This window comes from Schistosoma haematobium, chromosome 1 (assembly GCF_000699445.3).
Source record: "Schistosoma haematobium chromosome 1, whole genome shotgun sequence".
Taxonomy (NCBI): domain Eukaryota; kingdom Metazoa; phylum Platyhelminthes; class Trematoda; order Strigeidida; family Schistosomatidae; genus Schistosoma; species Schistosoma haematobium.
The window spans coordinates 15,075,674-15,098,695 of record NC_067196.1 but is presented as its reverse complement, the minus strand read 5'-3'; the positions used below and the strand labels follow the sequence as shown (position 1 = coordinate 15,098,695).

The window sequence follows — 23,022 nt, the reverse complement described above, 5'->3', positions numbered from 1 at the left end:
CATTTTCGTACTTGTGGTAGTGTCTTTTCACAGCTTAATCCATTAATTCATTACTATGCGGTACTTCTTGGAGCTTGATTAATCATTAATAGTTCCAAATATAGCATCTAATTTTTTTCCTGTGATTGATAAAATTTTACCATTACATAATCGTAGTTTATTTTCTGCTTTGCAGCTTGTGATATATCCATCTCGTATATTTATCTTTCTGTTTACTGTTGTAGGCTGACATGATTCTTCGATCTTTAGGTTAGAGGCTGTATACGTTGTCTTCAAGAACCATCATCCGATCTAGAACTAGTGAACTTCAAAGCATATTGAGTTGACTGTTCATGTCAAAATAAGGGCAAGAAAGTTAAACACAGTAGTGTGACCAAAACAAACACAAAGAAGGTAATGACAAACTCAAATATCTAAAAGTTGGATGTTTGTAAATGACAATTCTCAATGACAATACGAATAGTATATCCACTATTCAAGAGAGAATTAACTAATTGAATCTCTGATTATGCTAGGGAACTATTGAATAACCCCATCTAACTCATAAAACATTCAATTCAATGAAAAAGAATTTAGTGAGGCCAGTTATATAAATTAGGAATCATGTAAGAGCTCATTTTTAAATGTCGTTCTATCGTATCTAAGCGCAGCTGTTTGTAATTATTTGTAAGCCATAATACAAACGAATACTGAAATATGTTGTAATAAATATATTTCATATAGTAGATAGGACTATAGAGAAAATCTATGTTGATTTCAGATTAAACCTCGTTATTCACAAATATTCCATTCCAGGAAAAATCTAAACAAATAACTGGTTAATTCTGACGAGAGGATAGTAACATTGAGATTCTAGTATTTATCTTTAGAAATCATTATTGATGAACTTCATAAATGTGAATTTCATGCTTAACAGTAAGACCTACAGATAATTGGATAAGATCTTTTTCAGATCATGACTGAGTTTTATATTCATCAATATTTTTCTAGCTAAGTCATTTAATCAACAAAACCTGCATTTCATTAATAATTGTTACTCGTTGAAGAAAAAAAATGTTAGAACATATCTATTCAAATTATAAGAACGTCCATCTTATCTGATCTACAATCCAATTCAAGTAAATCTTTTCAACGTTTACATGGGTTACAAACTGTGTTTTCTTTGCATAATCTCTAATTCTTATTTTTTTACTTTTTAACAAACTGTATTGAACTGATATCTTTCTACACTTCCTCATTATCAATTCGAGTTTATAACTAAATAGATCATATTTTTTTTATTCACCTAAAGTATCAGGAATGTCAAACAATAGAACATTATTGATATAAAAAACCTTAAACTAATTTTTCAGCGTTTTGTTTTTAACTTTAAAAGCTGATTTATTGGGCTTGACACACAAATGTTAAAACACTTTTCTTTGGAGTTAAGCGTTTCGAGGAAACAAACAGCACTTTAATGTGCTCGCTGTCACAAAAACGTAATGTCAAAACATTTCAGCAGTCAACTGGAAAATATCCATGAATAATCTAAGTGATCTTATATTATAGCTATTCATGTTATTAGAGTACATACAACAAATAAAATAATTAATGAGACAACAAGAGTAAATTGGAACAATAATTCTTCATACATGTTTTTTTTGTCCCGGTATATACCCAATAACATGTACAAGATAAGAAATAAAATCATCAATACACAAACCGGGATTAGTTTCCTTAAATGTACTAAAGGTGGCCAAAAAGCCGTTCGGTTACCAGACTTGCGGATCAATATGTTCTAATAAATCGTTACTGTGTTGCAGATTGATTTGTTGACGCTGTTGAGGAGTGATTATCATTGTTTTCTGAAGGTCCTATGAAACCTGGGTTCTCAATTTCTAGTTTCTCAGCCTGCATCCAAAACAGTTGTACAGTTAGTATTTATCATAGAATATATATATATATATATATTTATATATTTATATATATAAACAGAATTGGCAAAATAAATATGTTTTTAGCTATGCTTTTTGGCATATAAGTCATTAACTGACTCCAGTTCTACGTGGTCAAGATGAATGAATTTCAAACAAAGTTTGAACATTTGTTTGGTATTAAAAAATCCATCTCTGTCATTGAGACTAATATGTTTATCAGCCAAAAAAAACTTAACATGCTGTACGTATTCGACTATTCGAGAAGCGTAATGAGATATGAATATTATAAATTCTTTGTTAGATGAGAAAGCACGTTTTAGTGAGATGTGTTTCCCCACTTTCTAAATCACATTGAAAAATTTACACCAAGTCTATAGATATGAAAGATGAAGCATCTTTTAAATACCTTCAAAAATTATTCCTTATTACAATTAATTTTGTTCGGCCTTTACATTACCAACTATGTATCAAATCAAGAGTAGAAATATAGTGCTATATCGGTTGTCATTAAAAAGATTTATGACATGATTCCCCATAGGTCTCAAGATCGCGTAAATTATTACGTCATATCCCACTTGGTTTACTGGTTGTGTATAAAGGCACGTACATAGAGAGGAGTAATTAAGTTCGTAATAACGGGATGCAGTTGCTGACCCGATGTCCAACTCTCTTCTTTACACTGGCTTGGGACCGGCAGTAACCCTAGCAGAGCTATAGGTGGAGTTCATTCCATACATTACTGACAGTTTTATGTTTAATAATTATATAAAAACGAATGTGTTGGGAATTGCACTATTTTCTTAAAATGCGACAAAAACTTACCGAATGATCGATATTTTATAATCATCATTTTGGATCTTCAAACCGCGTATATACAACTGAATCAAGCCGTACAAACTTACAGCCTGAATGTCTAATTCTCAAGGACGGTGGAAAGTCTATAAATGCACACGCGTTTTCATCTCCGTTATAGTCAGTAAAAGCGGGAATTATACCGTTTTGTTTCTTATGTCATCTCAGTTACTCTATCGAAGTGTATTTGCGTCAAGTTCACAATTGTGTTGATATTTTGATTTATTCAATGACGTAATAAATTTAAAGATAGTTTGGATTATGTTATTGTACTTCGATAAATTGTACATTCGTGTGACATGTGAATATTTTTTAATGTGAATAAGGGCATCAAACTACTTACAAAACACCTTGTGATCAGATTTATATGATAAGAGAAAACGAAGCAGCTGTTAAATATTCTTTTGCTAAAGGTCAAGAGGTAGTTAGCAAAAAGCCATAAACGTAAATAACCTGATCAAAATCGTGCCATTCAATATATCAGTGTACTGACTTACTTAGTCCACATATTCAAAATTTAAAAAAAAAATAAGTTTTTCGAACATTGGCTATGAATAATGAAAATTATGAAACTTAGGTCTGTCTTCCGCTTGTTATCTATTAGTAAGGAAAGTGTACTAGTTTTTCAGATTAGCTGGGATGGTTTACAGGCAATTTATTTATTACTCTCTACTAAATATCTGGTTAATACATTTGTTTCGGTAAGTCATTACTACAAAGAATAATATTCTGGGATGAGAATAAATTTAGTTAGATTAATGCCAAAACTTGTGTTTACTTACAGGTTTTAAATCAGAGTATAGAACTTTGGGTGGACTATTGCCTCTTTCAGGAACAACCGAAAACCTACAAAATAAATAAATTGATTTACACTTAAACTACTTCCATATAGAACTTTAATGAGTGATCTTGTACCTTTTGTTAGTCGTTACTGTTAATGCTTGTATAACATATCACATAATATATCACTAATATATCACATAGTTCTGATAATCTTCGTCTTCTAATTACATTGTCGAAATTTATCAAAGGGACTAATTGTTTTAAAGTTAATGATTGTATTCACTTGACAAGTATCCAGTACCCGAACTTATCATTTTAATGAAATACCTGTGAAGTAATGTTAACACTATGAAGTACTTGTATCCCAGTGGTAATAATGATAACTGATAACATAACAACTTGTCGCTTTTATCGTAAATTACTGTTTACTAGCCCACTTATAGTTATTCGTTCCTTTTGTGGGACACTTCTTTAAACCTCGCAACCACTAATTCAGATTTGTTTCTACGTGTAGTTATTGGTTAAGTCTTGATAGTGTATTGCAAACACATAAAATGTTTTAAAAGTAAAAACTAGTGATTTAGTCATAAGCATGAAACACGTTTTTACCGGAATAACCCTTTCTTTCTGTTCATCAAATGTTTTAGAACAACATTTCAGTATTACAAATGGTATTACTTAATATTTAAGCATATAATTGTCAACTGTGTGCGTAAATTAATATTTGCCAGTGAAATCAGAAACAAGAACCTATATTAGACTTCATTAGATATATTCCAAGAGGTTTTAGGTCGAACGGAATGAAGAATTTCGTGAGATTTCAGTGAAAAAGGATATCTAGTAGACGTCTTGAATTTTTCCAAAATGAATACAAAAACACCAAGATTTGGCTCTTTTTATAACATTTTCTGAAGCTATAGATGTATTTATATATTGGAAAAGAAACAGGTGTACTCTCTTTCTTTCTCCTTCTCTCTCTCTTATTTTGAGTTTTTGTTTATTTCATTAATTTATTTCTGACTGAATGAACTTCATTCAAGTTATGGTTTATCAGCAGTAACCTGTATTCAAGTATTTTACTATGTAGTCAATTATACTTAGTTCTATCATTTTTTGTTGTTATCCTATTCCCTGTTCTTAAATCTTATTTTGTTCATACAACTTATTTAACAACATTTTCGCTCTAACATAATGATACATATTCATATCTAACCAAATGAATTTGTATGTTAATTTTTATTTGTAATTTTGATTTTAAAATGTTACAGGTTGTAAATAGGTGATGAGATCCAATTGAAAGAAAATGAATTCCATTGAAATATTTACTTTTATTTTCTTAAGGTTAATAAGCTGAACCATGTGAATGAAACATAACTTGAATTTAAATTGATATTATGAATGGATCAATGTTGGACCAGTATTGAAAACCTGAGAGCACTGGATGGTTGTTTCGTTTTAGTATAAGACTCGTCAGTAAAGAGCATCCACAATCTGGCACGCGGGATTCATCCATTCATGATATCAATTTAAACTCAACAATCTTCATAACCCTAAAGTGATAATTTGAACTGTCATGGGCTTTATCATTAATAAATTTACTTATATAGGGTATTTTATGTAATATTATACTTGTTGAAAACTTCCAATCACATTAAAATACAGATATATATATATATGTCTGTAACTTACTTATGTTCAGCTAGCATTTGTTGCTTCTGATGGCTGAAATGATATCTTTGGGCAGATGTTGCTAGAACACGGTCACCAGGTAAACAGTTATTTCCGTTAACAATTGCTTCTTTGAATATAGCCGGTTCTGTATCATATTTTATTGACCTTTCATGGTTAAATAAATCCGTAGTTATATGAAACAGTTATTTCATTAAAAAAGTGCCCAGTAAAAGTATGTCAAGATCTACTTTAGGCCAAAAATCTGAGTAAAGTCTAATATCTGTGACACATGAAGAATCAATAACATACTTCAAGTTGTGAACTGAAAAATCATGAACTCAGTGATTTAACTGGTTGTCACAAATCCGCTATTTCTTGACTTATATTTTAAATTGTATTTTAGTCATTTCAAGCTTCCGTCTAATCGCTGTGATTTACTACCGAGAGGTTTTCAGAGGCACTCGAAAGATGAACAGGAAGTCCATAGTATCTATCCAGGAGTTCGCTTTCAGTGGTTATTTGAATATTCTTACTTCTGAAGAACTACTTGTACAAATCTACCCTACATCACCGTGACTGCAAGGAATTTCTGAATATCTTGATGTATTCGGATGTGAAGTCGTTCACTTTGCATTGAAAAATACGCGGGTTAAGTGAGTGAGTGTAAAAAGCTTCACGTCGGTAGAATGAAATACTACTTATTTTATTTCAACGGATACTAAATTGAGTCACGGACCCCATGCTATACTGAATTAAACAAACAAATTAGTTTTTATTTTGAAATACTTAGTACCTAGTCGTTGCATAATAATGCAAAATGAAGGGTTAACTTTGAAATCAATCATGGACGTATAACTACTTTTCTCGATTTCTGCTTACATTAATGAAAAACTACGCACATATTTATTCCCAAGTCAATTAACTTTCGTGAAAAAATGGAATCCATATTTTATTTGCCAATGAAACACTCACTAGAAATACTCAAGGTATAGTCTAGTAATCCCCATATAACTCTATTTGGGGTCATCTAGGGTTAATGCCGGTCCCAACACCGGGCAGCGGAAGAGGGTTTGAGATAAAATTAACACCACCACCTCGTAAACTAAATCTCGCTAACAAAGAAATAGCCACAAAGAAGCATTTGAACTCTGCTCTGTGAGTTAAAGAATCTTCACGTACAAGATTTACGACATCCCTCATGAAGAAAGCCTATATTATTCCCAAACTAGGAGGCCAATATAACTATAGAGACATCACATTAGTATCAGTATAAGGAAGAGTTATAAAACGAGTGTTGTTGAACCGGATGAAAGATTCCGTGGGCATCTAGCTTCGAAATCAACAAGCTGGATTCCGTAAGAATCTGTAGTTCACAGACCAAATCGCGGCACTACGGATCATCGTTGAACAATCAGTTGAATGGAACTCGTCACTATACATAGACTTCATTGACTATGAGAAAGCGCTTGACAGTGTGGATAGTTACCTTCATAGACATAATGGAGTACCTGAAATCTCAGCGTGATATGGAATTCTTAAGATGGACTATACTGAAAAGTTGTGCTATGAATACAGATGACAGGTGCATTCCAAGTGACGATCAGTGTCAGACAAGACTTTCACCCTTTCTCTTTCTTCCGGTGGTCGACTGGATTATGAATACCTCGACATCGGCAGGGAAGCACGGAATAAAAAGGACAGTTTCCATCCAACTAGATGATTAAGACTTCGTTGATGACTTAGACATTCTACTTCATAAACAGCAACAAATGTAGATAAAGATAGTCAGTTTAGCAGCAGCCTCTGAATCAGTAGGCCTCAACATACACAACGGTCAGACCAAATACAACTCAAAAAAACACAGAGAGCACCAATCCAATCACACTTGATGGAGAGGCTCTGCAAGAGGTGGAAACGTTCACGCACTTGGGAGGCATCATCGATGAACAAAGAGGATGTGATGCAGATGTGAATGCAAAGTTTGCAATGCAAGGACAGCATTCCAACAGTTAAAAAATCTATGGAACTAAGAGAAACTGTCGGCAAGTCAACATTAAAGTCAGAATCATCAATACGATCGTCAAGACAGTTCTAATGTACGGAGCTGAAACTTCGAGAACTACCACAACCATCATCAAACAAGTACACATATTTATAAACAATTGTTTATATAAGATACTCAATGACCGTTGGTCGGATGCCATCAGCAACAGCCTATTGTGGGAGAGAACAAAGCAGCTTCCGGATGAGGAGGACGTTAGGAAAAGATTCTGGAGGTGGATAGGACATACATTACGGAAATCACCAAACTGCACCACGAGACAAGCCCTAACTTTGAATCTTGAGGGCAAAAGTAATAATAGACACCTGGACGATAAATAGCACTTGACAACCACTGTAACATTTTCTTATCGGCTCACTTTTTCTGTTCTCGTTTTGGTATTTTATCTCGAAACTTCCCGAAAAATTGTTAACTCAGAAATTAGTAATTAGTTATGAGTTGTGTTCTTACACAATAAGACATTTTCTAAACGTTCATGCTTTATTCTGTTTTTCATGAGTTGTTCAGATAATGAACTGCTTACATGCTTAGTACTGATCTATAAAATACATAATAGACGATCAAATACTAGAGGAATTACTAAACATTTAGTTTTAATAACAGGATGCAACCAAGTGGTCAAGTACTGCATTATGTAGTGGGATTGCTTGATGTTTAAAAGTAATACATTTAAATCATTTAAGATTTACAAAAGTGGTACTTACCTAAGGTTACATACTAATACAAGCAGACAGCATACAATAATGATAAGAACGGCAACTGATATACCAAGTCCTGTATTTTTCAGTAAGATACAAAAATTGAGAAGTGCAATTAAAACATACTGTAAGAAGTATATATATATAATAATAATAATAATTATTATTATTATTACGGTAATTTTCTACATGAACTTCAGTGAAAAAGGGATGGCATTTAATCTCTAACTAAAGGCTTATTATAAAGTTGTACAAGTATTCATTTTTGTCCCATCTTCATGTTATTGATATCAAGAACTATAGTTGACCAACCAAAAAAGAGACTAATCAATTACAGTTCTTAACATCGAGAAAGGGAAGATTCCAATCTTCACAGACACAATAAAATTAATCACTGCCTACTTGGAGTTTGTGCAGGTGATATCATTCAGAATAATGATGAAAGCTCCACGACCAAATCATCCTGCTCAGAGAACAAAAACGTCACCAAAAACTATCGTACAAGCTAGTGGTATTTGGATTCAGTAGATAAGTGAATAACTTATTAGATTTATGAATAGTAATACACTGGGTTTGAATTTCAATGTGGACATCAATACGGGGGTGTGGGTGCATCTACCTGAGGAGTGTCTAATAGATTGAAATAAACGTTGTGAATCCTCCTATTAGTCACTATCAAAGTTTACATAAAAAATATGAATTTTTATACCAAATTTGTGACATTTGTTCGAATTGGTATCAGTAAATATCTAAAATTCGAATATATTTAAGTTTAACCATAAATTTGAAAATATCATGACTTGAAGTTGTTGTTCATGGTTAAATTCTAAAGTATAATAAACTGATAGGGTTTAATTGCTTCAGTCACTGACGTTTTCAGAAATCATTGTTCAAATTGTGTCTACCTAATGGAACTGTGAATGGAATTTAATGGCTTTCAGGTTCAGAAATAAAGATTTTTAAAAACCTAAATACCAAATTCATATGATTTTAGTTAATGATATTAGCAATTAAGAACTCTAAATTAAATTCAAACAATTATATAACGTTTCAATGTGCTTATTGAATTATATATAACTAAAATGATAATCCAGCTTAATCGTTAATCGTTATTATAAATCAACCATTCTTATTAAAGTTTCAAATCAAACAGTGAATTAAATAGCTTTATAAAACTTTAAATCGATTATTGGGTACTATACATATAATCGGAACAAATGACTACACATTTTTTATCGAATCCATAAAGCAACATTGAAACATTAAAGGGTCCCCATGTTTATACAAAAAAAAAGAAGTATTTCATGTAGTTATTTCTGTACTATAAGAATTGAATATTCGAATGAATGAAAGTAGTGAAACCATGAATACATCAAGTCATTTATATGTTCTGCAAATTTACATGTACCTAACATTTTGAATGATATTCTCAAGTGTGAATACCTATAGTTGAAAGATCCTATGTATATGACAATAATCATACCCTGCATAAACAGATTCATTATCATTGTGATCTATCTTAAATTCAAAATTTGTGTGATATTAAACTGTTTGACGCGTATTTGTGTTGCAATTGTCCATGAAGCTAAGACCTATTAACCACCAGCTTTTGACTTTCAAAAAATGTAATAAAACACTGTATTTGTTTGATTTCCTACTAAGCTGTATTATTATGAATTTTAAATAATTTTAAGTATCCATTATGCTACTTGTAGAATAATAATATAATTCATTAAATATATATAACGGGTTTTACTACCCTCATGCATGAATTATGAATGCTACTTTTTCAAATTGGTCGTACACTGTGAGGCATAGTACTTAGACCCTATAGTTAAAAGTTTTAACTATATTAACCATCAACCTACAGCAGTAACATCTAGTTTTACATAATACTAAAGTGTGTTATCCTGTAATTTGCACTAAATTTTAAATTGGGTAGTGATTGGTTACTAATCATAATTTCAGTTTTAATATATATTGATAGCAGTTTACTGACTACATAGAAAATTCTTAAAAATAGTCACTTTTCAACTACCTTCCATCATGTCAATCATTCAGTGATTTCGAACACATTAGTATTAGATTAGTCTTTATATCAAAGTTGTGAATGTAGTAACGTAGATTATTTCTACACATCTTGTTTTGTCTCAAGAAATACATTATTCAGTTAATCACACGGATGATTCACTTAGTAATAGTCACTAACTAACAGATAATCAATGGATATTATCCAACAGTTACAAAGCAAATAATTTAATCATCAGATAACAGATATTTAATGATTTACTTCAGTGATATTGTAATCTGATGAAAATTTAGTTAGTAGAGAACATTTTATCTGAGCGATTTTTCATTGTTGTATCTTTTCCATCATACGCCAGTCAATTCGTTTCTCACAACTTTTCCAACTTACAGTATTAGATCTCAGTTATTTGGTTGTAGATTTTTGATAAATTATCTTCCTCATTTAAAATGAAGTTTTTAGATCTCTTCGCTCAGATGTTATTGGTATGATAAACATTTTTACTTGATTAAACTTCTGAAATTATTCTGTTTTCATCAATTACATTTCATTCTAATAATTGTGTTGATATGTACAAGTGCTATAATATGTGTTATACTGAAATTTTAACTGTATAGTAGTAATGAGCAGTTCTTTTTTAATAGTTGTCTGGTTGAACGGCTGTCCAATAAGGGCGGAGATGAATCAGTGCAAACCTTACGTAAGTGGGCTTCGAAACCGATGGTCCTAACTCGAATCCAGTGTGCGGGAACTTGGATGTGCATTGCTAAGGAGTCCCATACTGGGACGAAACAGCCGTCCAATGCATCCAGGTTTTCAATGGTGCTCTAGTATCGATCGAGTCGTAATCTTAAACAAAAATTAAAACTTATTGGAAAACTTTTTGTGTAACAAATGGATAATTAGATATACAGTTAAGACTACTACTCATAAGAGAATCCGAGCGCTGAATTTTAGGTTGATGTTTTAAAAAAACGTTTGAGATGCACTAGTGTTTTGTAACAATACGTTTCTATGGAACATAATTTAGCACATTAAAAAGTTTTTTTAACACCTAATTAACTCAGTGCTCTGAACTCTACATAATTAACATGTTAAGAAAATTCCATATTTTAAATTAAAACTACATGAATTCAAACCTTAATATATGGTGTGATATTTAGTAAAACATAAACACACTGAATTTTTTTCTTTTGATTAGAGCGGATGAGCAAAAAATAGATGTTCTGTTGAGAAAATGTGAATAAACTTATCAGTTATAAACGATATCATTATATCAGAAGGGGATTTGTGGATATTATAGTAATCTCATGAGTCAATTGAAGCTAGACAACCATAGAAAAGGTAGAAGCACCGGACGACCGCTTTGTCCTATTTTGGAACTCCCCAGCGGTGCGCATTTACGATCCCGCCTCGCGAGATTCGAACTCAGGACCTAGCAGTCTCGCGCGCGAGCGCTGAACCACTAGACCACTTAGGCTGCATCCAGTAGTGTTAATGTCAACCAATCCACGAAATTGAGCGAAACATCCACCATTGTCTTCAGTGAGTTACTATCTCACAACTGACCCGGTTGGACTCCACTGGTCACTGCTTCCCACTAGAACTCCAGGAAATACCTCATGAAGCCAGTCACTAATGAGCATATGTTGATTAGTAACAGAAGAGGTTTTGTGGATATTATAGTAATTTCAATAGTTAAGATCATGAGTAGGTCCTGGGTTCGAATCTCACGAGGTGGAATCGTGGATGCGCACTGATGAGGAGTCCCACACTAGGATGGAACGGCTTTCTAGTGCTTCCAGGTTTTCCATAGTGGTCTGGCTTCAATTGGCTCATGATCTCAACTATCGAAATTACTATAATATCCACAAAACCCCTTCTGATACTAATATCATTATATTTATTCGTTTCAGTTAACTGGAATTTCCTATCTAAATTATTTATTTAGGTTAGATGGTTGATTATCAGTTTGTTTATTTCCTAAATAAACAGGACGAAAACCCTAGAAGGACATTTAGTATCTTCTGATATTCATCAATAAAAGACATCGCAACACCATAGATCTAAGCATAAATCCTTTAGTGGTGTGGTAAGAAAGTTTTATTTAACCAAGTGATTCATCATCATAGAAGGTTAATGAATAATATTAACTTTAAACCAGAGAGTGTAAAACAATAATAGTTTATGCATAAATAATAAAATATTAAGTAAGTACGTAAGGTATCATGATAGTTATCTCAATTTCGGTACTTGCTTTATTGTAGTTTTATTACATGAATTGTTTTCGGGTATCTTGCAATGAGATAGGTTATAATTTATAATACTATTTTATGATATTAAATATCTAGCTTGGGACCTATCGGTTATGCAAATAACTGATTATCCGATAGAAAACTATAACATATTACTCTCAGTTAACTAATTGACTTAGTGATGTAGTATCTAGACAAAAAAGATTATTTAAAATTTAAAAGTTATTCGTAAATGTACATATTTTGAAATTGAAACACCATACCAGTTGAAATCCATATGATTAAATGATCACTTGACTTTGTATCAGTAACAGAACCATTGATAATTTCGCAAAAAATCCATTTGGAACCTGAAAATTGAAATGAATCAACATGTAAGTTAATATGGTAAGTCAGAAAGCGATCCATTATATATATAGAAAATAAAAAATTTTCTGACACAACAAGATGAAATTACGTGGGCTCTCACATACTGTATACATACGTCTTAAATAAAGAAATCGGTACATCGACTTACACTTTTATAACAGTCGCTGTCTTTCTGTTTCAAAATTAACGGGTAACTACTAAAAATCTAGGATAATGTAGTATACTCAAGCTGAGAAGCAAAACACCTAGCAGATTTATTTATATTGTGATGATACATTCTTTCTGATTTCGTCTGATGAACGTTATCTCAAGGTAAACAACTACCATCTTACTTATTACTTACATTTTTTTTCAATTATAATTAGTTGATTGAAGATGAGCTCTCATTCTCTCATCTTAATTGACACTATAATGCTAGCGATGTATCAATATATGATACCAAGTAATTTGGATTGTTGTGCATAATAATTTATTGTTCTTATTCAAACTAGTGACAGTTTTAATAAATAAGTACTTTCGTCTAAATTTGATCGAATAATTTCACGATATTTAGGCGCCGAGTTAATATGAGACATTAAAGTAGAAGAATGTATTTGTAAAATCGCAGCGAAAGAATTCGAAGTTAATTCAACGTTTCGTCTGACAATCTGGTCCAAGCTTTTTCAAGGAAAATAGCAACAGTTTTTATTCATTTTTAAAAGTTAGACATTAAATAACTCCATAATCCTCCTACAGTCACGCTTTTAAAAATGGGACCGACATTATTTCATCTAAGATATGTGTTCAAACTTTAAAGTATTCTTTTAAATTATAACTTAAACATATCAGTGTGGCCTACAATTTTTATACTGGTTTAATTTACTTTAGAACTTATTAAAATACTGTACTCCAGTCAACCTGATGAATGATTACATAAAACATATAAGTCAATTAAATTCTTTAAGTTCTTCAGAAAAATCTCATATGCTCATAAATATATAACAAATGAACCTTCAGTGTTATATAGATTTATTAGGAATAAACTCCAGTATTATCACTGGGTATATAACAGCACATACATTTTGTAAATTTAATGTCTAATCAATAAGTCTGTTAACTCCGTCTGGAGTCCCTCCGGGGGCTACTGCCGGTCCCAAGCCCGGATAAAGGAGGAGGGTTGGGCATGGGGTTAGCGTCCCCATCCCGTAGAAAACTAACTCGCTAAAAAAGCCCTAACCAGAAAAAATTATTCAAACCTTTTAAACTCTGCCCTCAGAGTCAGAAGATCTTCATTTAGAAGAGATATGACACCTCATGATGAAAGCTGAGTTTCTTCGGAAGTCACGAGGACGCTGCCCCTTCTGACAACCAGAGAAACCATTTATTTAAGTACATGGAATACTCGTACGATGTGGGAGACCGGGAGAGTCTTCCAAATCGCTGCAGAAATGAGGAGATACAACCTAGAGGTGCTTGGGATCAGTGAAACTCATTAGACGAAAGTTGGACAATAAATCTGTTATTTTTTTCAGGATAGATTTTAGATTTCTATTTTACTACAAAAAAAGAACACTAAATGAGATAAATATACAATAATAAATGTAACCATCAATAAGGATGCAACTTCTGTTCTAGATCTTGTAAAAGTAAAATCACATTCAGTCTATAGTAATTATAGAGTTCATATTCACAGTGTATACTGAATAATAAGATTAAGTTAGTCAGCCAGTCAGTAATTAGAATATACTATTCCATATAAATACTACGGATTGTTATTTCTATAAGTTGGAATACCACATTTTATATTCTTTAATTAGTTTTTATAAAAATTCAAATTATCTTTCATTTTCGCCCTGTTTTGTTAAAGAAACATTTTTTTTTGTTTTCTAATTAGTTTGTCAATATTCATTGTGCGCCACTTTTCAAACTATTTTCAAGGGCGTTATAAAAAAAATATACACAAATCTGTCCATTAAAAGAAAAAAATAAATCTTCGGAGAAATTTTATAAACTTCTATATACAAAATCTAACTTGCTCCTTATTGTATGACTTGAGAATAGAAAAGTCAACAAACCAATCTTTATTTATTGTTCAAGAGAGTCGGGTTTTTTTTTTAAAGAATATTCACTATAATTACTAAAACCTATTCAGATATACAAATATTTCCCTTATATATTTATTAAGATTAATGAAATAGCCTTTTAATTTCGTATATCAACTAGAATAACCATGAACAGAACGAATGAATTCGTTTATGAACAATATGAAGACTAATTTGTTTGTTTGTTTGTTTTACATATATTTCAATTATGAAGTATTATTGATCTATTGACAGGCTATTTACAGATTATCGGCAGGTATTGACAAAAAAACAATCAATGTGTATTGAATTTATAATTTCCATTATGACAAACAATTAATGAAATAAAATATAACACCCTAGATTGGTAATTACTGAAAATAATTGACATTGTGTTATTCTTCATCATTAATCAAGGTATATTGCTCAATATCAGTAAATATTGTTGTCACAATGTTAATGTTTTCAAGTTTCCGGATTAAGCTGTGTACTCGATTTAATTCATTGAAAATGTATGATCACAAGTTCTAGGGATTTTTAGACTATATTTCTAACTTCAAACATTTTTTGTTATAAACAGCGATATCATCCATTGTTATTGGAGGATAACCGATTAACTCTGAAATGGCTAGACTTTCTCAACCACAATTTCTCACTGAAACCTCAGAAATTTACTCCAAAATCAGGAACTAGTGAAAAAACACGATTAGTGTTTGTTTGGAAGATTTGTAGAGAATAATTAATTTGGAGTTCGACTAGTCTGGAGGAAATGGCTTCTTCATTAGAAACCTTAACACGTTTCGTGTTTTTATGTTATTACCCGAACTAATTATTTCGAGTTAATTGATATGTTTTGTTATTTAAATGAGAATATTATATCACCATACAAAGGAGCTTATGGTCACCAGCTAAAGAGCTGTAGAAGTTCCTTTTAATATCACTATAACTGTGAATATCCTTGCTCTCAGTGAACTTTTGTTCTCTAAGCTGGATGGTTTAGCCGTGGAGCTTTCATCGTTATTCTGAATGACATCATCAGCACAAACTTTAGGTAGAAGTGAAGTGTGGAGAAATCCGAACGTTTCACTTCGCCTAAAGTTTGTGCTGATGATTTCGTTCAGAATAACGATGAAAGCTCCACGACTAAACCATCCAGCTCAAAGAACAAAACTACACCAAACTCATCCGCCTGAGCTACAAATCTTCTCCACCATCTTTACTTTCTCCTAAAACGGCAAACCGAATTATTAAAGTAATAATAGCATAATCTAGGATGATGTCACATTGGATTGTGTATTTTGCAAGCTTCATATTATGAACAAATCTGTCACAAGGTTTAGTCATAATAACTCATAAAATGTCGCCTCTCCTTCAGTGCCATTCTGATAGTGCCTGTTAATCATTCATTGAGGAATATGTATCGCTACATTCTATTTTATCTTGAATTGGTAATTATGATTATAAACTCAAGAATGATAACTGAACCTAAGATAAAATGTGGGTTGTTATCGGGATTAAAACAGTAATCTAGATTGCATTCACCACAGTTTTTGACTAGATGGCGTCATTGATGTTGACACTTTTTGGTTACATTATGCGCAAGATATTAGTTCACTCTGATTAATATATTTATGAACATTTCATCAAATTATCCCTTAATCATTCACATCCTTAATTACATTATATTATTTAGAAAATTTAAGGTATGAGGAAATCTAAGTGAACGGTTAGTTTGATCAAAACGGAATATTCCCTAAAACTGATAACTTAGCAAAAATGAATGATAAGTAGAGTGAAACTAAAAATTAATTATCCAGTTTTGTAGTTCTTTTCATAAATCAGTTAATTGATTGATGATCACGTTACTTGTTTGTTTGTTTTTTTTTAAAATCAACTGATGACACAGGTTTCTTTTTGAAAACAGATTAATTTCTTGTCTGAATTATTATGATTACTAATCTAGGATCTAAATGTTTAAAAACAAAAACAAATTTTAAGTAAGTGTAAAATTTTATAATTTCTCGCGTCAGTATTTTGGTTACCATGTTATTTCTGTCCAGTTTCATTGTAAACAAACAAGACCTCACAATAAAATGTTCGACTATTTTTTTTTTACTATCAGGAAAACAAAATAGATGAATAATTCGATAGTAGTAATCTCAAAGAAAATTACACTCTCTCAATTTCATCAATCATTAGTTAGCATGAAAAGTTGTATAAATTAATGGATTCATATAAAAGTAACAATATTTTTGTTATTTCAATACTGGAAAGTATCTCATCGTAATAATGTTTTAAAAGAGGCCATTTAATAACCATTTTAGAACCGTATAAGGTTTGTAGAACAAGTTGATCTTTCATAACTTTAACTTCATTACTACTTCATACTAAGACTTAGAGATTTCTATCTTTAAAGTTATTTGATAATCAGATAAGGTTTACTATGAAATATATTGATGAGATATAGAATTTTATGTTTTGTTTTTATAGTACAAAACACACATCTATTATGTAATGATAAACATTATAAGACAAATTCTTAAAAGAAATGTATCTGGTTATAATGAGAATATATATTTATCACAAATGCTATTTTAATAAAACTCAAGAAATAACCCAGTGGCCTATACTCCATTGAGAGTAACAGGCGTAAGTAACAACAAATGAACTAGATAAATATTATGTTTTCCTAGTGAACTATGGTACACAGAAGTATTTGCATTATAATATGAACTAAGAATCCTAGAAATAATGTAATCGGATCAAGACTTACTAGAGAATCACAAACGAATGTATTGTATTTAGAATTCGAAATCAAGCATTCAACAAGTACAAAAGGTATCATTAGTTCATTCAAACACCATAGGAACCTATTTGATACTTACCAAAAATAATATATACTATGAAGATATGCAGAGAATAATATAATTCCTTTTTAAATATTTTTAATAAAGTCATTTTGAATACCACTTCAATGGTAACAGTAATTTAAATAGAAATATTGATAAGAATTTATTGTCAATTGTAATAATGATCCTTAATTATTTGTAAAGTTTAAACAAATAGAATATGGAATTTCTCAATAGAAGCAACAAAACATTTAGTACATTCGAGTTTATTGATAGTGAAAAGAATATATATATAGTGCAATCTAATCGTCCTAACGGTTATATCTTATTAAATCACTAATAATAAACACACCACCTAGTTGAACAGACACATTCGATTGGTTATTATATTTTAATTTATTGTTTTAAACTAGATTTTCCCCTTATAAATCACTATATAAGCCAATCATGTTTATTAAAGTTTTATGATATGATGTAATCAATTATTGATTAGAAAAACCTTATTGTATTCTGAGTAATATAGGAATAGAACTTTTTAAACGAAAAAAAAAACAATCGATTTTTGTAATTGATTGACATAATATCATTAATCATTTCTGTTAAACATTGAATTCTAATTTATCATCAGAAGGGGTTTGTGGAGTCTTAGAAATTTCACAGATGGAAATCATGAGTCAATTGAAGCTAGACCACCATGGAAAACCTGGTAGCACTGGACGGCCGTTTCGTCCTAGTATGGGACTTCTCAGCAGTCCGCATCCACGATCCCGCACCTTGTGAGATTCAAACCCAGGACCTATCAGTGAGATATCAGCTCACTGAAGAAAATGGTATACGGCGGCGCAACTTCGTGGATTGGTTGAAGTTAAACATTAACACCATTGGATACCGGCTCAGTGATCTAGTTGGTTAAGTGCTTTGCGCGAGACTGATAGGTCCTGGGTTTGAATCTCACGTGGCGAGATCATGGATGCTCACTGATGAAGAATAGTTACAATGAATAACATAAACAATTACTGTTTTCTAATAGGTAAAAATAAAAGACACCTTTATTCATTTTTCATTATTTTATTAAAAAGTATATTCTGTCTAGTTTTAAGTTCACTTCTATGAATAAGGTAATAGATTCAACAATCATAATTTTTTCGGTATTTAGAAGCACTTAACTCAAGAAACTTCATTCGTTCTACTTAAAAAAATGCAACCCCGCCATATCATATGAAAAATCTAACGAAGATGATAGAATGTAAACTTTGGAAATCAATTCTATTAGTCTTTTAACTTTATACATCACTGATTTTATGTATGTTTTACTTAGATGATATATTACTTATTATTCAAACTTACGTAATTATGTTATTTTATGTAATTTGTTCTTTTAATTAGTGATGTATAGAAATTGGTAAACTGTACATAGATGTATTAAGTTAGAATCGGTAAAATAAAAATAAAAACACTTATATATACATATAAATATTTGGTATATAACAAATTCAACCAGGTCTGTTGTGAGATATCAGCTCATTGAAGAAAATGGTATACGGTGGCGCAACTTCGTGGATTAGTTGAAGTTAAACATTAACACCATTGGATGCCGGTTAAGTGGTCTAGTTGGTTAAGTGCTTTACGCGAGACTGATAGGTCCTGAGTTTGAATCTCACAGGGTGTGGGATAATGGGTGCTCACTGCTGAGGAGTCCCATACTAGGAAAACACGGCCGTCAAGTGCTTCCAGGTTTTCCATGGTGGTCTAGCTTCAATTGACTTATGATTTTAACAAGTGAAATTCCTAAAAAAATCTCCAAAAAACCCATTCTGATAATAATAAAGTTTAAGTATTGTACTTTAAATCAAATGACTACTTGTTTTATACTAAAGTGAAATTATTATTTTTATCATCCCAAATATTATTGAAAAGTTGTTTTATATAAACCAAATAACAATCAAACCCACTACACACTGCTGAGGAGTCCCATTAAAAGACGAAACGGCTATCCAGTGCTTCCAGGTTTTCCAAGGTGGTCTACCTTAAATCGACTCATGAATTCAGCTATTAAGTTCCTACTATCTCCACAACCTTTCATGGTGATTAAATAAAAATTGTTAATAATTAATTTCATTAGACATTAAACATTCAACACAGTTGTAATTGTATTTTCCTATATATTTAGTAACTATTAATTTTAGTCACTCATGAACCTATTCTTGTATTTATACATCATTGATCAAAAGTCTTAATTCTAAGTTGGGATAATAATTATATAACTGAATTTGTTATCATACCGTAGTAAACGAGAACACAAGTGGGGATAACAAATGTAATTTAACTCGATATTACAAAATATCTTGGTAAAATCTGAGAACAGTAAAATGAACACTTCATCCCCAAAATATCCATCAATTGTCTCAGACTTTATTGTTTCCTCGTTTCTATATTTATCACTCTCTGTTCTCGTTCTCTTCTCTTTGATTTTCTAAACCTTCTGCCACCAGGCATTCCATTTTCGATTAAGAATACATGCTACTCATATCTGTCGACATCAGTAGCACATACTACAGTACTTCTTATGTTTTGAGAATGTAATTTTAAATACATTTTCAAAGTAATTCAAATTTTAGCACTATTTGTTATAACCCCTTTAATTCTAGACACTATTCTTAGTCATGTTGTAGAGTTGATTGTTTTGAAAGTTCGTATCGCCATGGTTCTTAGGTAATTAACATAACAGAACGCTTTGCACACTATAGTCAATAATAGATGAACATCATTAAAAGCACGGCGGTTTTTTTATTTAAAGCAATTAGCCCCTTTGATAAATTTCGATAGTGTTGTAATTTTTTCTACATCCCATTTTTCATTTTTTTAAATTCCATTTCGTTCTATTAAATGGCTAGTTTTAAATTCGTTATAATTTGTTATTTATTCCTCAAAATTGATATAAAATGTAATTGTCGACAGAGTACCTTTCCTTCAAATTATGGACGTTAGTAACGTACAAAGTACAAGCTCTATCGTTTCTCACGTTGCCACGTAAACACATAATATATTCTTGAATACAATCTATCTGTTAAGTTTTTCTTACATTGTTCCACTCGCTTCACTTCCACTTTTTGTATATTGTTTTATACTACTTATTTACATTCAGTAAGCAGTTTATTCCCAACAATTTTTACACCTATGTTGTAACGCAAGTTGTAGTGTAATATTCTAAAATGTTCACATATATTTATTAAGTTTATTGTACCTATCATTGTATTTATCATTTTAATTACTGAACCTTAATCACTGCAGCATTTATCCACAGTTTCGTGCATTTGTTTCAACGCAACAGTTTCCATATTGTTTCGCTCTTGGTTCGGGTTTCGGTTGTTCATAGACTGTCGTCAAACACAGACACAGCTATCAGCTGTCTTTTGTACTACCTTATGTTATAATTATTCTTTATGTTACTGTTACAGGAAGCCGTTTTTATTTTCATATTTGAAGGACGCGTTTAAACGCCCCAGACACCTCACAAGTTGAGGTTTGTAACTAAAGTTTGTGTATTATTCAATAAAGAAACGCTATTGTAGACAAATCGTTGTTTTTGAACTTCGGTTTCACGTGTATCTAAGTCGGGTGACCTAGACGCTTCGACAGATCTGATATCTGCTACTATAGCGCAAGTGTATCCTAACTCTCACCACATTTTATGTTTCGCACACCTTATTCGTAATGTCATAAAGAAGGTAAGTTATTCATTGATTGACATTAACCCGTTAACCGTCATTGTAGAGGCTGAGATCCGAAATTGTACAGCTATTCTCCAACCTGATTTTTACTCGAAAAGTAAATAAAAATCTTTATGCATGACAGTCTTTTGTAGTTTCCAAAGTTATCGTTCATTTATTGAAACATCAGACGGGATTTTCTAACGATATGTGAGAGAAAATTTGTTAAGAAACAAAAGTGATCAAATGCTTTTAGACTCGCTGCGACACCCCCTGAACAAAGCAATGGGAACTTCGTTGAGACAACTCATCGAATTTTGAAGCTGTACAACCTCAATAGAAAAACACCCGTGCTGAGATCTATGTTCACTGTGCTTCTTCGGACTGGATATGGTAGGAAGCGCACGTTCAGAAATACGCAGTTACAAACACATCATCTTCAGGAAAGACTTACACCAGCTGCATATCAACTATTGAAGCGGCACATGCGCACTGCTGTATAGATCACTATTGTTAAAGCGTTAATTGTGTGATATCACATTGGACGAATATTGATCATATATATGTATACATGTCCATATATATAATAATTGTATTCGTTTTCGAGTGGGCGTATTTCTCTTATTATTGCCTTTGAAAGTTTATATTTTTTGATAAATAAATAATAGAATCGTTGGTATGATTATAGTCTATGTACTCAATTCAAACATAATTGCTTCAATAATTCAAAAAGTATGATTAATTAAAGTACTCTATTATTGGCTCCGGGAAAATAAATAACTTAATATACAAGTTAACTACGTTTTAATGCAAGCATGTTTATAGACACAAAACAGCATTTTTTTCAAAGGTTTACTGACAACGTTGTTTCGAGAACAAAATTAAGTAACCATTGCATAGGGTATATCATTTGATGTGTTTTCTACTTCGTACCAGTAAAACCGTTAAATACAATTATATTAAGTGTGAATTACGATGACAAAATCAAGTTTAGATTGCTTTTCGCAAACCACTTATGATTTCATAAATATGTTCAAAATTTTGAAGGACACTAAGAGATATTCTGTTTGTTCATAACTGACTACTAATAAACAGTTATATATACTCATCCTAGAATGAAACATTCGTTTAACATAACACGGTGGGTACATCTATGTTGTTAAAAACTTGTAAATAAGACAAAATTATCTTCAGATTTTATTCAGGTAGTAGTGCTCAAAATAATGTTGTCGACTAATCGATATTTTCAGAAGGGCTTTGTGGAGATTTTAGAAATTTCACAGATTGAAATCATGAGTCAGTTGAAGCTAGACCACCATGGAAAACCTGGTAGCACTGGACGGCCGTTTCGTCCTAGTATGGGACTCCCCAGCAGTGCGCACCCATGACCCCGCGGGATCCGAACCCAGGACCTACTGGTTTCGCGCGCGAGCACTTAAGCAACTGGACCACTGAGCCGGCATTCAATGGTGTTGATGTTTAACTTCAACCAATCCACGAAGTTGCGCCACCTTATACCATTGTCTTCAGTGAGCTGATATCTCACAACAGACCTGGTTGAACTTCACTGGTAACGGCTTCCCACTAGAACTTCAGGAGTATCTCTTGAAGTCAGTCACTAGTTGTATGAATTATAATCATTAATCATATGGTTCTGTTTTAGCAAAATGTATGTAGGGTTGTTATAAACCTCAAGTCGTGACTTATATACTGCAGTCAACGTATCGTTATTTATGGACGATAAAAGGTTACCTACAATAATTACATTAAG

The 23,022-nt window shown here is 31.8% G+C and overlaps 1 protein-coding gene across 1 annotated transcript; it reads right to left on the bottom strand.

Annotated features, from left to right (window-relative positions):
* Window positions 1-1,523: 1,523 nt before the first annotated feature.
* Window positions 1,524-17,794, bottom strand: MS3_00003384 (uncharacterized protein). Its single transcript, XM_051211159.1, has 6 exons — window positions 17,578-17,794; window positions 12,527-12,613; window positions 7,989-8,058; window positions 5,241-5,387; window positions 3,551-3,614; window positions 1,524-1,890 (listed from the first exon to the last, which is right to left on the bottom strand). Exons 1-6 carry the CDS (start codon window positions 17,648-17,650, stop codon window positions 1,789-1,791), a joined length of 543 nt encoding a protein of 180 aa, XP_051073240.1. The 5' UTR covers window positions 17,651-17,794; the 3' UTR covers window positions 1,524-1,788.
* Between the last annotated feature and the right edge of the window lie 5,228 nt (window positions 17,795-23,022).